This window comes from Aotus nancymaae, unplaced genomic scaffold (assembly GCF_030222135.1).
Source record: "Aotus nancymaae isolate 86718 unplaced genomic scaffold, 86718_ANA_hifiasm-v0.15.2.pri h1tg000039l, whole genome shotgun sequence".
Classification (NCBI taxonomy): domain Eukaryota; kingdom Metazoa; phylum Chordata; class Mammalia; order Primates; family Aotidae; genus Aotus; species Aotus nancymaae.
Window position 1 is genome coordinate 6,953,033 of NW_026988453.1, and position 15,449 is coordinate 6,968,481.

Sequence of the window (15,449 nt, forward strand, 5' to 3'; positions counted from 1 at the left end):
AGCAGTCATGGTTCTGAGGTTCCGGGCACCCTTCCCTTGTACTGCTTTCCAAGCTCCTGGTTCACACACAGTCCCATCAGCATGATAAATCTTGTGAGTAGTCCTAGTTCCTACTCAGACCTGATCCAAAGAAGTGGACAGAGACCCAGGTTCCAGCTCCAGAACCAGCTGCCTCTGAGCCATTTCTGCTTCCTACAAGGTGAAGCTCCTGGGAGGGAAGGGGCCCAGGACCTGGAATGATAAAGCTCCCTGGAAAACTGGCCAGGGCTAGTCTGCAGCCTCTGGGGACTCTGTGAGAGTCTAGACCCAGACAGGCCAGGGGTTGCCAGCTCAGGAAAGTTGAGGACCTCAGTATCCACTGGGAAGAGATGGGAGGGAAACATGAGTGCTGCTGGTCTTCCCTTCCATTCATTATCTGGGAATCCATTTCCTTGCAGAAAGTGCAATCAGAGAGGTTCTTCTTCACATCCTCACAACAGTCTTAGTGGCCCCTTCTCTTTGGACTCTCCCAAGATGCAAAGAGTGTTTCTAGAGATTAGTAGGCTCAAGACAGGAGGGGAGCTAGCAACAAATTTTGAACAATCTTCACAGTTTGGAAGATTTTGGGCAGCTCTCAGGGATGAACTATCCAGCTTCTGTGACAGGTGTGTGACAAGTAGGACTGTGACTGATCTTCAAAAGAGCCCTGAGAACAGGAGATCCCCAGCAGCCAGGAGTTGTGGAAGGTCACCTTGGGGGAGTAGGGGCCCTGCTAACCCAGCAAAACATCCATTCTTAAGGTAGTGCCCAGAGTAGAGATTCCCAAAACTTGACATACAAACCAGCTCCATCAAAATCACCTGGAGAGCATCGATGTCCAAAGCCTGCCTCCTCTTTACCCTCCACTTACTGAATCAGAGATCTGCGTGTGTCTGTCTCTAAAAGGCAACCTCCAGTGCTCCTTAGACTTGCTTAGAAAACACTATAAATTCAAAGACTTATAAAACTCTAAATGTCTCAGAACCCCAGGTTAAAGAATCACAAGTTCTCTACCCCCCTGCCCCATTTTTAATCACACTCATCAGAGACCACAGAGCACCTGGCAAACCCAGGGAATGGTGGGTTGAAGATATGTTTTCTTCTAGCAGATTAAGAACTGAGCAGCGTTTCCTGTGCCCCGCATTTCATTAGCACATTGGTGCTGTCGTTTCCGGTGACTGACTGTCTGTTTCCATTCTGGCAAAGTGGTTTGCTCTTTTCACTCTGCTTTGGGTGTTGAAGGAAGATGAGCTTCTCACGGAGCCTCTCCTGAGCCTCTTGGCAGTTTCCCCCTCTGTACCCCTCATGTTTCCACCAGAAGGCAGAGGCCATAGATTCTCCCTGAGCCACCTCACTCGGAGGCACCACGTCCGGATGAGATTGCACTCCTGCGGTGGGCATTAGCCACGTCCAGGTAGAACGAAACCTGTTGCTTATGTATGTTGGGTCAACTCAGCCTGACATTTCAGAGGTAGACACAAGATAGGAAGTTTGTTGGGGGTGGGGGGAGGTGATAGACATGCTGGCTAACTGATTGTGATTCAGAGAAACTTAGAAGCTGAAGCCAGAGAGCATCTGAAAGGTTCCTGAGACAATGGATGGTGTCACCACAACCCTTCCAACAATCGGAGGGAGGATCTTGGAGCTCAGCACTCTGCATGTGACTCCCAGCAGCCCGGACAGGTAAGTGACTCAGGGTGGTGAGCTCCACCCTCCCCTGATTTAGGCAGAAGGTCTTAGTCCACCCTTAAGAGCTTCTCACACAGCAGTGCTGCCACCTCTCAGCACCCAGGCTCGGGTCCACTAAGACCACTAAACTCTAGGATTGGAGGCTTTTCCTCAGGGGTGCTAGGGGGAAAGGCAGGTATTGAGGAAAGAAAGAAAATATTGTGGTTGAAGAAAACTGTAATAACACTGGTCCTTAAAGCTAGTTGCCTGAACTGGTTGGATTTCTCACCTCTCAGAGGCCCTGAACCCTGTTGTCAATCTTTCCTAGATGTCCCTATGACAGAAACAAAAGGCTGAGTTTTCCAAGGATGTGTTTTGAGATCCAAAAACTTGCCATGAATAAAAAATGTAGTGATAGATGTAATAAAGATATGTCTTTAGGAGATAAATTCTTACAGAACTAACTAATCGTGGGTATAAATTACTGCTAATCCTTTCAATCTCATACAAACGAAACTAAAAATCCATCAGCAGTTGAAACTTTAAAAACATTGATAGCTATAAATTTCAGTATTATAATAAAAATATAACCCAATGACAATTAATTTTTATATTGCAGTCATTTTGAGGCTGGGCATAGTGGCTCACGCCTGTAATCCCAGCACTTTGGGAGGCTGAGGTGGGCAGATCACCTGAGGTCAGGAGTTTGAGATCAGTCTGGCCAACATGGTGAAACCCCATCTCTACTGAAAACACAAAAATTAGCCAGGCGTGGTGGAGTGTGCCTATAGTCCCAGATACTTGGGAAGCTGAGGCAGGAGAATCACTTGAACCCTGGAGGCAGAGGTTGCAGTGAGCCGAGATCATGCCATTGCACTCCAGCCTTGGTGACAAGGCTAAAACTCTGTCTCAAAAAACAAAATAAAATAACATTGCAGTAGTTTTGGGAAATAAATGTTATTAGCCTGGCAAACACATGTCACTTGCAGGTAGATACAAGCATTGATGAGCAATGAATTCACAAAAATCAGAAGCCTGAAGCATTCCTCCAAAAGTATTTCTTTATTTCTATTTATTTCTAATTGGCAGATCAAAATTATATATATTTATCAGGATACCCTGTTGTTTTGAAATATGTATACATTGTGCAACAGCTAGATTAAACTAATGAAGATACACACGACTTCACAATTTTTTTGTGGTGAGAATACTTAAAAATTCTCAGCAATTTTCAAGAATATGACACATTTTTATTAACTATAGTCATCATGTTATACGACAGATCTCTTGAACTTATTCTTTCTCTAACTGAAATTCTGCATCCTTTGACCAACATCTCTGCAACCCCTCCCTGGTAACCACCATTCCTCCATTTCTATGAGTTCAGCTTTCCACTCCACATACGAGTGAGATCATCTGGTATTTATCTTTTTGTGCCTGGCTTATTTCATTTAACATAATGACCTCTAGGTTCATTCACGTTGTCAAAAATGACAGGATTCCCTTCTTTTTTAAAGGCTGATTAGTATTCACATTCTTTCATCCATTGAAGGATATGTAGGTTGATTCCATACTTTGACTATTGTGAATAATGCTGCAATCAGTACGCGAGTGTAGACGTGCCTTTCAAATACCGATTTCATTTCCTTCGGATCTATACCCAGTAGTGAGATTACTGGATCATATGGTAGTTTTTTTTGTTGTTGTTGTTGTTTTGAGACACAGTCTCGCTCTGCTGCCCAGGCTGGAGTGCAATGGCACGATCTTGGCTCACTGCAACCTCCGCCTCCCGGGTTCAAGCAATTCTCCTGTCTCAGCCTCCTGAGTAGCTGGGATCATGGGCATGTGCCACCATGCCCTGCTAAATTTTTTTTGCAATTTTAGTAGAGACGGGGTTTCATCATGTTGGCCAGATTGGTCTTGAACTCTGACCTCAAGAGATCCACTCACCCTGGCCTCCCAAAGTGCTGAGATTACAGGTGTGAGCCACCACACCCAGCTTTGGTAATTTTATTTTTAATTTTCTGAAGAACCTCCACAGTTTTTCCATAATGGCTGTACTACACTCAAAACTGTTTCTATATTAATTTTTTTATTAATTCAGTCACTCATTCATTTAACAAATATTCATCAGGGCCCTACTAAGTACCAAGCCCTGTTTAAAGCACTGGTTAAACAGGATAAAGGAGTCCATAACCTCCTGAAGCTTATAGTCAAGTTGGAGAGTCAAATGATAAACAAGGCTGAGCATGGTGGCTCACGCCCATCATCCAAGCACTTTGGGAGGCCGAGGCAGGAGGATCACTTGAGCCCAGCAGTTACCAGTCTGGGCAACACATGGAGACTCTGTCTCAAAGTTTTCTTTTTCTTTAGTAAAAAAAATGATAAACAGCCAGGTGCGGTGGCTCACGCCTGTAATCCCAGCACTTTGGGAGGCCAAGGTGGGCACATCACCTGAGGTTAGGAGTTCAAGACTAGTCTGGCTAACATAGTGAAACCCTGTTTCTACTAAAAATACAAAAAATTAGCCGGGCGTGGTGGCAGGTGCCTGTAATCCCAGCTACTTGGGAGGCTGAGGCAGGAGAATCCCTTGAACCAGGGAGGCAGAGGTTGCAGTGAGCTGAGATTGCACCATTGCACTCCAGCTTGGGCAATAAGAGGGAAAATCCGTCTAAAAAAAAAAAAGAAGATAAACAGACAAGCAAATGAATGTATAATATCAATCAATCATCAGTGCCATGAAGAAAAAGTGGAGCACAGCAGGGGGACTACAAGCAATAGGGTATGGCCGTAGAAGACCCGTCTGAGGAGATGACGTTTGACATTTCAGAAGAGACCTGAATGAAAGGAGGGACTCAGCCATGCAGACAGCTGGGAGAGGAGGGTTCCTGGGAGAGGGAGAGGCAGGTGTGACACAGAACTGTGCTCTTCCTGGCAGGCAGAGTCAGAGGGTAAGTTGTAGGAAGTAAGGTCAGAGATAGGCAGAGGCCAGATCATATCATGCCATAAAGTCCTCACTGAGGAAGGACTATAAACTTTATTCTAAGTCGCTCGAAGCCAGGGAGAGTGACGAGCAGAGGAGGGATGTGATCTGACTGACTGTCTAGAATGATCACACTGGCTTTTGTGTGAAGGTAGTATGTAGCCAAGAGTTAAAGAAAGGAGACCCACCAGGAAAGTTTTCGCAAAGGTTCATGTGCAACACACAGTGGCTTAAACCCAAGTGGGGACAGCAGAGGAGGAAGAGGTGGTTGGGTTTGGAATAAATGCCCAGGGTAAGGCAGATAGAATCTGCTGGTTGACTGGAAGTGGGGCATGAGCTCCAAGGGTTTTTTGGGTTTTTGGTTGTTTTTTTTTTTTGAGATGGAGTCTTGCTCTGTCACCAGGCTGGAGTGCAGTGGTGCAATCTCGGCTCACTGCAACCTCTGACTCCCTGGTTCAAGTGATTCTCCTGCCTCAGCCTCCTGAGCAGCTGGGATTACAGGCACACGCCCCCTCGCCCAGCCAATTTTTGTATTTTTAGTAGAGATGCAGTTTCACCATGTTCGTCAGGTTGGTCTCAAACTCCTGACCTCATGATCTGCCTGCCTCGGCCTCCCAAAGTACTGGGATTACAGGCATGAGCTGCTGTGCCCAACCTGGCTCCAGGGTTTCTGACTAAGCCATTAGATGATGGGAAACATCGGGGGAGTAGCAGGTTTATGTGGGGAGAACAGCAGCTCTGCTTTGGTTTGAGATGCCTGTTAGGCAGCTAGTAGAAATGCCCACTAGACAGTTGGATAGGCTGGGAGCAGCGGCTCACACCCTGTAATCCCAGCACACTGGGAGGCCGAGGCGGGTGGATCATGAGATCAGGAGTTCGAGACCAACCTGGCCAACATGGTGAACCCCGTCTCTACTAAAAATACAAAAAATTAGGCTGGGTGTGGTAGCTCACGCCTATACTCCTAGCACTTTGGGAAACTAAGGCAGGCAGATCACCTGAAGTTGGGAGTTCAAGACCAGCCAGACCAACATGGAGAAACCTCGTCTCTACTAAAAATACAAAAATTAGCCAGGCGTGGTGGCACGTGCCTGTAATCCCAGCTACTTGGGAAGATGAGGCAGGAGAATCGCTTGAGCCCAGGAGGCAGAGGTTGCAGTGAGCCGAGATTGCGCCATTGCACTCCAGCCTGGGAAACAAGAGCAAAACTCTGTCTCAAAAAAAAAAAAAAAAAATTAGCTTGTTGTGGTGGCATGCACCTGTAGTCCCAGCTACTCAGGAGGCTGAGGCAGAGGTTGAACCTGGGAGGCAGAGGTTGCAGTGAGCCAAGATCACACCACTGCACTCCAGCCTGGGTGCCAGAGCGAGACTCTCTCTAAAAAGAAAAGATAAAAACTCCACACAAAGCAAAGTGTTGCTTAGAGACCAGCTCCACTCCACAAATTGGTGCTGCAGGGGTTATTCAAGTTCATGCAAGTTGGACTCTGTCACAGAGCCACTCCCTAATTGTAAATTGGCTAATCCTCTCCTCCAAGCCAGCCAGGAAGCTCATGAGTAGGGAACGAGAAGGGGAAAGGCCAGATGAATTTGCAGGTTTGCCTGACTTTGCAGGTTTGGAGGACACTGTGGCAGAGTGAAAAGAGCATGGCCTTTGGACACAAACAGACCTAGATTCACATTCCTCCTCTGCTCCTTCCTACCTGGGTAATCTCTGACATGTTCCTTTACCCCTTTGAGTCTTAATCTCAGGTTACTTGGCCACAAAGTGAGATAGGATTGCTGTAAAGATTAAATAAGTCTCACATGCAAACCCCTGACACTCAGTAGGCGTTTGAAAGGAATAGTTCCCTTCCCCTCTGTCCAAGTCCCCTCTCTCCATAAAGTCCATATTCAGAGATAACCCTCTTTTCCACCACACCCCACCTCGGTTTTCCCTCACTCAGCTTCCATTCCAAATCTTCAGGCTCCAACTCTTGAAGGAAATGTCTCCTCCAGCCTCCCCACCCTCCTACACTAGCACATGGCATGTGATTGATTTTCTAGAAATAAAGACCAGATCAGCAGCATCTTTTCTGGGTTCCTGGGACTCCTCACCATCCTCCTGGTCGTTGCGGTTTTCTGCATCCTGTGGAACTGGAATAAACGGAAGAAGCGTGAGTCCCTTGTTTGTCCTGAGTTGAGACACAGTAGGATTAATAATCTAGCCTGGTAATTAAAGCCCAACTTATTTTCCAGGAATAAACTATTGGCCCGGGGAGTCCTCAGTTCTTACCTGATACACTGGCCATGGTCTCACTCAAGATCCTGAACTGTGGCCCCAAAGGCCCAGCACTGATGGGGTTCCCCTGGGAAAGACATTGCCCGCATGGCCCTGTGGCCAGTTTCCTCTTTATGCTCTGCCCATCAAGTCCCCTACTCCTCTCACTTAAATGAAAATTTCTGTAGCTCAAGTTTGCAAGTGTATTTTTGTGAGCACTGGCGAGGATGGGGAGCATTTTCAGGGGCCATCTTCGTTCCCATGAGTCCCTACACTCTGTGCAGCTGACCCCGCCATGACTCCCATCTCTCTCATTGCTTTGCAGGGCAAGTTCCTTACCTCCGAGTTACCGTCATGCCCTTGCTGACTCTGCCACAAACCAGACAAAGAGCCAAAAATATTTATGACATCTTGCCTTGGCAACAAGAAGAACTGGGTAGGTTTTTCCTTCTAATCCACTGAGTCCAGATGTTCAAACTTCTGCTCCCAGAATGTGCCTCTCACTCTCCAGAAGCATCTTCCTCTAAGCTCTCAAACCTGTTTGGCCTTCAGAGAGCATCAGGGAGACGGGGATAGATAGACAGTCAGCTGCAACTCCAGGGGTGCCTGGAGGGCTCCAAAAAGGGAGCAGAGGGTCCTTTTTGGACCTGGGCTGCGAGTTATTTTTTTTTTTTAATTTTTTTAATATGGAGTCTTGCATTGTTGCCAGGGCTGGAATCCAACATGATCTCAGCTCACTGCAACCTCCACCTCCCGGGTTCACGTGATTCTCCTGCCTCAGCCTCCCAACTAGCTGGGATTACAGGTGCACACCACCACATCAGGCTAATTTTTTGTATTTTTACTAGAGACAGGGTTTCATTATGTTGGCCAGACTGGTCTTGAACTTCTGACCTCTTGATCCATCCGCCTCAGCTTCCAAAAGTGCTGGGTTTACAGGCATGAGCCACTGTTCCCAGCCTGTTTTTTTTTTTTCTTAATGTTAAGGCAACAGAAGAAAGCCAAGCATGTCCAGACATGGGGAAGACGAAAAGGAGGAGAATTTCGGTGGCAGCGTCACAGGCAGAGGATGGGCTGGGGAGGAGGTTCTCCCACAGGGGCTTGTTTCTCAGCCTCCCAACCTCTGTGCTAGCATCCTCCAGTGCCATGGAAGCTGACGGGCTTCCAGTCCTCAGAGTGTCCTCCCCATAGCTCTGACCTCAGAACACCGCAGAACCCCGGACCCAAGGCTGGAAATTCCAGACACCGTGCAAACTCAGTTCATCCATGATGCAGGGGTTACTTGGGCTGAAGCACCCAGAGGATTGGCTCTCTTCAGAATTTGTTCTCTGTCCTTTCAGGGAGACATCAGTCAAGGAGTATCCGCATTTTCAGTACTGAGAGCCTCCTCTCCAGAAATTCTGAGAGCCCTGAGCATGTGGTAAGAGTCAAGCTTCCTGGGAGAATGACATGTTTCTGGCAGAAGCACTGAGGGGACAGAATTATAGGGCTTGGATCTGGTTTCACTACAAACAGCATGCCTTTTGGCACTTGCCCCGAAGTCCTATTAATAAATTGGGAAGACTAGCCTCAGGACCTCCCTATACCCAAAAGGAAAAATTAAGGACAGAGGCAAGTGCCTGTTTTAAAAAGGATGTCAAGGTACAGATATTCAAGTGCATAACGTCAGAACTGAAATTGACTGGTGTGTGTGTGTGTGTGTGTGTGTGTGTGTGTGTGTATATATATATATATATATTTTTTTTTTTTTTTTTTTGAGACGAAGTTTCACTCTTGTTACCCAGGCTGGAGTGCAATGGAGCGATCTCGGCTCACCGCAACCTCCACCTCCTGGGTTCACCAATTCTCCTGCCTCAGCCTCCTGAGTAGCTGAGATTACAGGCACGCGCCACCATGCCCAGCTACTTTTTTGTATTTTTAATAGAGACGGGGTTTCACCATGTTGACCAGGATGATCTCGATCTCTTGACCTCGTGATCCACCCGCCTCAGCCTCCCAAAGTGCTGGGATTACAGGCATGAGCCACCGCGCCCAGCACCCTCCTTTTTTTTTTTTGAGACTGGGTCTCACTTTGTCACCCAAGCTGGAGTACAGTGGCATGATCATGACTCACTGCAACCTCTGCTTCCTGGGCTCAGGTGATTCTCCCACCTTAGCCCTCCAAGTAGCTGGGGCCACAGGCACACACCACCACACCTGGCTAACTTTTGTATTTTGTGCAGAGATGGGGTTTTACCATGTTGCTCAGGCTGGTCTCTGAGCTCAAGCAATCTGCCCACCTTGGCCTCCCAAAGGGAGTTTAGGTACCAAATTGTCTTAAATTCACAAATGTACTTGGCTTGGACTCTAGTGTTTTAAGAATATTTTCGGCCGGGCGTGGTGGCTCACGCAAGTAATCCCAGCACTTTGGGAGGCCGAGGTGGGTGGATCACTTGAGGTCAGGAGTTCGAGACCAGCTTGACCAACACGGAGAAACCTCGTCTCTATTAAAACACAAAAAAATTAGCTGGGCGTGGTGGTGTGTGCCTGTAATCCCAGCTACTTGGGAGGCTGAGGCAGGAGAATTGCTTGAATCCGGGAGGCAGGTTGCGGTGAGCCGAGATTGTGCCATTGCAGTCCAGACTGGGCAACAAGAGCAAAACTCCGTCTCAGAAAAAGAGAATATTTTGAATCTATTGCCAACATTTAAAAATTGAGACCAGGTGCAGTGGCTCATGTGTATAATCCCAGCACTTTGGGAGGCTGAGAGAGAAGCATGGCTTGAGCCCAGGAGTTTGAGACCAGCCTGGACAACATAGCAGGATCTTGTCTCTACTAAAAATCAAAAAAATTAGTTGAGCCTGGTGGTACACACCTGTAGTCTCAGCTATTTAAGAGACTGAGGCAAGAGGATCACTTGAGCCTGGGAGATGGAGACTGCAGCCTGGGCAACAAAGAGAGATTCTGTCTCAAAAAAAAACTGTTTTAATGAAGACATTTTAAGACAACTGAAAGTCCAGATTTCCAGCTTTTCTTGAAAATTCAGAATTTCTGGAAACATCAGACCAGCATTCCTGAATGGCTACAATCAGCTGAGTCTATGTATCACTTGTCCCTCTAATAAAACGGCAAGGATTTTTCCGCCAGGCACAGTGGCTCATGCCTGTAATCTCAGCACTTTGGGAGGCTGAGGTTGGTGGATCAACTGAGGTCAGGCGTTCAAGACCACCCTGCCCAACATAGTGAAACTCCATCTCTACTAAAAATACAAAAATTAGGCTGGGCGCAGTGGCTCTCGCCTGTAATCCTGGCACTTTGGGAGGCCGAGGTGGGTGGATCACCTGAGGTCAGGAGTTCAAGACCAGCCTGGCCATCAGGGTGAAACCCCATCTTTAAAAAAAAAAAAAAAAAAAAAAAAAAAATTAGCCAGACATGGCATTGGGCACCTGTAATCCCAGCTACTTGGGAGGCTGAGACAGGAGAATCTCTTGAATCTGGGAGGTGGGGGTTGCAGTGAGCCGAGATCATGCCGTTGCACTCTTAAAAATAAAAAAAGCAAGCAATTTTCAGTGTTTTCTATGTGCCAGGAGCTATTCTAAACCATTTATACATAGTAATCCATTTACTCCTCACAAAATCTTATGCTGTGGCCAGGCATAGTGGCTCACACCTGTAATCCCAGCACTTTGGGAAGCTGAGGCAGGTGAATCATCTCAGGTCAAGAGTTTGAGACCAGCCTGGCCAACATGGTGAAACCCTGTCTCTACTAAAAATACAAAAAAATTAGCTGGGTGGTGGTAGCAGGCACCTGTAACCCCAGCTACTCAGGAGGCTGAGGCAGGAAAATTAATTGAACATGGGAGGCGGAGATTGCAGTGAGCTGAGATTGTGCCACTGCACTCCCGCCTGGGTGACAAGAGTGAAATTCCTTCTCGAAATTGAAAACCAAAACAAACTTATGATGTAAATATTTGATAATCCTCATTTTATAAACTAGGAAATGAAGACACCGAGAGATTAGGTCAGGTGCTCATACTCACTTGGCACAAAGTGGGGAGGCTAGGATTTGTGCCTTCAGTCTGAGTCTAAGCCTCACCTTTAGCCATTACGTTGTACACCCTCTCAACGGGCTCTAGGGTTGATAATACTTTCCTTCCACCCCCCATTGATTCCCATTCTGTGGCCAAAAACCAGTTGCAATTTATCATCACATTTGCACTGTTGCTCTTCTTAAACTCATCCCAATTCCCTTATGCCTACCTGGCATGTAGAGCCTTGCAGTTTGGGAGCCCTGACTTAGGCATTTTCTCCGAGGTGGAGATCCAAGTGAATTATGCCGGTGGTATTTGCCAGGAAGAAGAAAGGATCTGTCCATATTTCTGCTTGCACCTGATCACTGGTTTCCTCTTCTTCCTCATAGCCCTCCCAAGCAGGCAATCCCTCCCCGGAAAATAGAGCCCATATCCGTGCCACAGAGTACGCAGTGGGTATCTATGACAACGCCCTGGTGCCCCGGATGTGTGGGAACCTCACTCCCTCAGCACACTGCGTCAATGTCAGAGCTTCCAGAAACTGCACAAGCATTTCTTCAGAGGATTCCCATGATTATGTCAATGTCCCCACAGCAGAAGAGATTGCTGAGACTCCAGCTTCTACCAAAAGCCCTTCCAGAAGTGTCTGTGTTCTTCCCAGTACCCAGAAGCTGGAGGAGTTTAGTGAGGAAAGAGATGAGGGCTATGGGGATGCTGGTGACTGTACCACATTTCATTCTCCGGGAACTGAGGGACGCGATTCACTCAGCAATGGAGAAGGTTCTTCTCAGACCTCAAATGACTATGTCAACATGACAGGGTTGGATCTCAGTGCCATCCAGGAGAGGCAGCTCTGGGTGGCTTTTCAGTGCGGCAGAGACTATGAAAATGTTCCAGCAGCAGATCCCAGTGGAAGCCAGCAGCAGGTTGAGAAAGATGTGCCCTCAAACACATGTCATGTCGAGGACAAGACAGATGATCCAGGGACCCACGTCCAATGTGTCAAAAGGACAATCCTTGCTTCAGGGGATTATGGAGACTTTCAGCCGTTCACACAGAGTGAGGACGGTGAGATGGAACCTAGAGAAGAGATGTCAAATGAGGATGCCCACGACTATGAGAATGTGCTAACTGCCAAGTTAGAAGGCAGGGACTCTGAGCAGGGGCCTGGTACTCAGCTCCTTCCTGATGAATTAAGACCCAGGTACCCAGCCGTAAAGCCACATGGAGTAGTCTATCCTGTGGGATCTTAAGCCACTGCAGAGTCCACTGCAGACCCGTGAATCACCCTAGTGCTTCAGTGGATTCACTTGGTTAGACTAAAAAGAGGCTGAAATGAGCGGGAACCAAGAGGCCACACAAAAGCAGAGGTTTGGGAATTCCAGAAGGGAATTTTTCTCAAGTAGAGTGTGGTTATCTTCTGTACTAACCTAAGAATGCATGCTGAAACTGCTGCCTAGAACTGTGAGGAAAGCAGGGAAGTAGTGCACAGTAGTCTAAGATTATTACCTTCATTAACACCAACAGGCTGCAAGGCTGCAAAGCAAGAGTATAGATTATTGTATAATCCAGGCAGAGGTCAAAAGAAAGGAAGAAGTTGGGGTGGAGTGGGGTGGGCAATTTCCATTTTAAAGAGTGTGGGCAGGCCAGGCGGTGGCTCATGCCTATAATCCCAGCACTTTGGTAGGCCAAAGCAGGCGGATCACTTGATGCCAGGAGTTCTAGAACAGCCTGGCCAACATGGAGAAACCCCGACTCTACTAAAAATACAAAAATTAGCCAAGCTTGGTAGTGTGAGCCTATAATCTCAGCTACTCAGGAGGCTGAGGCAGGAGAATCCCTTGAACCTGGGAGGTGGAGGTTGCAGTGAGCCAAGATTATGCCACTGCACTCCAGGCTGGGTGACAGAGCAAGACTCGCTCTTAAAAAAAAAAAAAAAAAACGTGTGGGCAACCAAATGTGGCTGAGGATGCAGAGGAACAGGAACTCTCACTGGTCGCTGATGGGATTGCAAAATGTCAGAGCCACTTTGAAAAACTGTTCAGCAGTTTCTTATAAGCAAAACTCATCACATGGCCCAGCCACTCCACTACCAGAAACTGACCCAAGTGAACTGAAAACTTACATTCTCACAAAAACCCTCACATGACTATTTATAGCAGCTTCATTCATAATTACTGAAAACTAGAAATAACCCAGATATCCTTCAACAGGTGACTGGATAAACTGTTGATATACATTCCTTGAGTTTATCCATACTCAACAGTAAAAAATGAACTATTTGTTCACACAATAATATGGACAAATCTTAAATCCATTTTGCTAAGTGAAAGAAGCTAGGTCTAAAAGTCTACGTGTTGTGCAATTCTATTTATATGGCATTCTGGAAAAGGTAAAACTATAGGGAAGAAAAACAGATCAGTTGTTACCAGGTTTGGGGAAAGGAGAGAAGTTTGCTACAAAGGGGCTGCAAAGGGAACTTTTAGGCTGGTGGAGCTGGAGCTTTTCTGTATGATACTGTGTGTGGTGGATACATGACTATATCCATTTGCAAATACAAAAACTATACACATGGCGGGGCGTGGTGGCTCATGCCTGTAATCCCAGCACTTTGGGAGGCCAGGGTGGGTAGACCACAAGGTCAGGAGATCGAGACCATCCTGGCCAACATGGTGAAACCCCATCTTTACTAAAACTCCAAAAATAAGCTGGGCATGGTAGCATTCGCCTGTAGTCCCAACTACTCAGGAGACTGAGGCAGGAGAATCGCTTGAACTCAGGAGGCAGCGGTTGCAGTGAGCTGAGATCACTCCACTGCACTCCAGCCTGGGCAATAGAGTGAGACTCAGTCTCAAAAATAAATAAATAAATAACTATACACTAGAAAAAGAGGCCTTTATTGTATGCAGATTTTTAAAAATGAACAGACCGTAAAGGGAACCCAGGATGGTATGTAAGTTGTGGTTAACGAATCTAGTTGTGTTATAAATGCATGACATCAACCCACTGAAAGGGATGGGGTAAAAAAATAACTGACAATTAAAGTTGGAAAAAAGTGTTTTGACTTGTAACTGTAGATAAGGACACAAAGAACTGTATACAAAGATTGCAGTCTGCTGGGGCGCGGTGGCTCACGCCTGTAACCCCAGCACTTTGGGAGGCCGAGGCAGGTGGATCACGAAGTCGGGAGTCCGAGACCAGTCTAACATGGTGAAACCCCATCTCTACTAAAAATACAAAAATTAGCTGGGTGTGGTGGCAGGCTCCTGTAATCCCAGCTACTTGGAAGGCTGAAGTTGGAGAATCACTTGAACCCGGGAGGCGGAGGTTGCAGTGAGCTGAGATTGTGCCATTGTACTCCAGCCTGGGTAACAGAGTAAGACTCTGTCTCAAAAAAAAAAAAAAAAAAAACTGCACTCTGCTTGGTAAATTTGTATCTCACAGAAGTATGGTTTAGCAATTCTGAAACTACTTTAAATGTATATTTGGCTTAAATAAGTCAATCTATTGTAGATAAGGAGAGACAGGTTAGTTTAAGAATTCAACTGTAGGACACTCAACTGGTGTCCAGAGAGCTGCAAAACTGGTCAGCTGTTGTGGGAAAAATCCCCATACGTTTGGTGTCAGAAGTGTTGTGAGTGAAAACAGACCATTACTCCACCAAGTGGCCAGCCAGCATTTAAATTCATGCCACACAGAGGACACCATGACAGTCTGGTGCTGATGGCCAGGCAGGGCTAGCCAGGGCAGCAGCAGCAAGCACAGAGAAAGGACAGCCCCACAGTCAAGTAAGAAGTTTGCCTCACATGTGAGAATAAAGCTTAAATGAACTGAACAAAATCTTAAATATTGGCATGAGAGAATTCTCATAACTAAGAGAGGATGAAAAGTTATGGGATCTAAATTAGAAGTTGTGACGATAGCTGTCACCCAATATGGGTGGGAGGGACTGTTGGGGGCAGGTCCTGGAATAAACTAAGCCAGCTCCTGTTTTTCTTTTTTTTTTTTTTTTTTGAGATGGAGTTTCGGTCTTGTTGCCCAGGCTGAAGTGCAATGGCATGATCTCAGCTCACTGCAACCTCCATCTCCCAGGTTCAAGTGATCTCCTGCCTCAGCCTCCCAAGTAGCTGAGATTACAGGCACCTGCCACCACACCCGGCTAATTTTGTATTTTTAGTAGAGAAGGGGTTTCACCATGTTGGCCAGGATGGTCTGGATCTCCTGACCTCGTGATCCACCTGCCTCGGCCTCCCAAAGTGCTGGGATTACAGGAGTGAGCCACCGTGCCTGGCCCTAAGCCAGCTCTTGTTTAGACACCAACAATCTGGATGCCTCAATCAGCCAGTCACACTTACATATTCTCCCAAATCAAGAATGATTAATGCATTGTAGATTGTCTCAGATAGGTAGCTTTTCTGTTTATTTCTTGTTCTAAGAATTTTTTGCAAATGAGTCAATGAAAAAAATTTGTATTGAATGTTAATTTTTTTCTTTCCGTTTATGGTTTTGTTTT

At 46.6% G+C, this 15,449-nt stretch overlaps 1 protein-coding gene across 1 annotated transcript; it reads left to right on the top strand.

Annotated features, from left to right (window-relative positions):
* Positions 1 to 1,237: 1,237 nt before the first annotated feature.
* Positions 1,238 to 15,074, top strand: LAX1 (lymphocyte transmembrane adaptor 1). The gene is made up of 5 exons (XM_012459417.2): positions 1,238 to 1,701; positions 6,713 to 6,822; positions 7,252 to 7,362; positions 8,267 to 8,346; positions 11,326 to 15,074. The coding sequence occupies exons 1-5, from the start codon at positions 1,613 to 1,615 to the stop codon at positions 12,187 to 12,189; spliced, it is 1,254 nt and encodes a 417-aa protein (XP_012314840.2). The 5' UTR covers positions 1,238 to 1,612; the 3' UTR covers positions 12,190 to 15,074.
* The last annotated feature ends 375 nt before the right edge of the window (positions 15,075 to 15,449 follow it).

Excerpts from the sequence above, each read along its gene's own strand:
- LAX1 (XM_012459417.2), top strand. The coding sequence starts at position 1,613 with ATGGATGGTGTCACCACAACCCTTCCAACAATCGGAGGGAGGATCTTG. Across the intron at positions 1,702-6,712 it reads ACTCCCAGCAGCCCGGACAG|AAATAAAGACCAGATCAGCA; the intron begins GTAAGTGACTCA and ends TTGATTTTCTAG. Across the intron at positions 6,823-7,251 it reads CTGGAATAAACGGAAGAAGC|GGCAAGTTCCTTACCTCCGA; the intron begins GTGAGTCCCTTG and ends ATTGCTTTGCAG.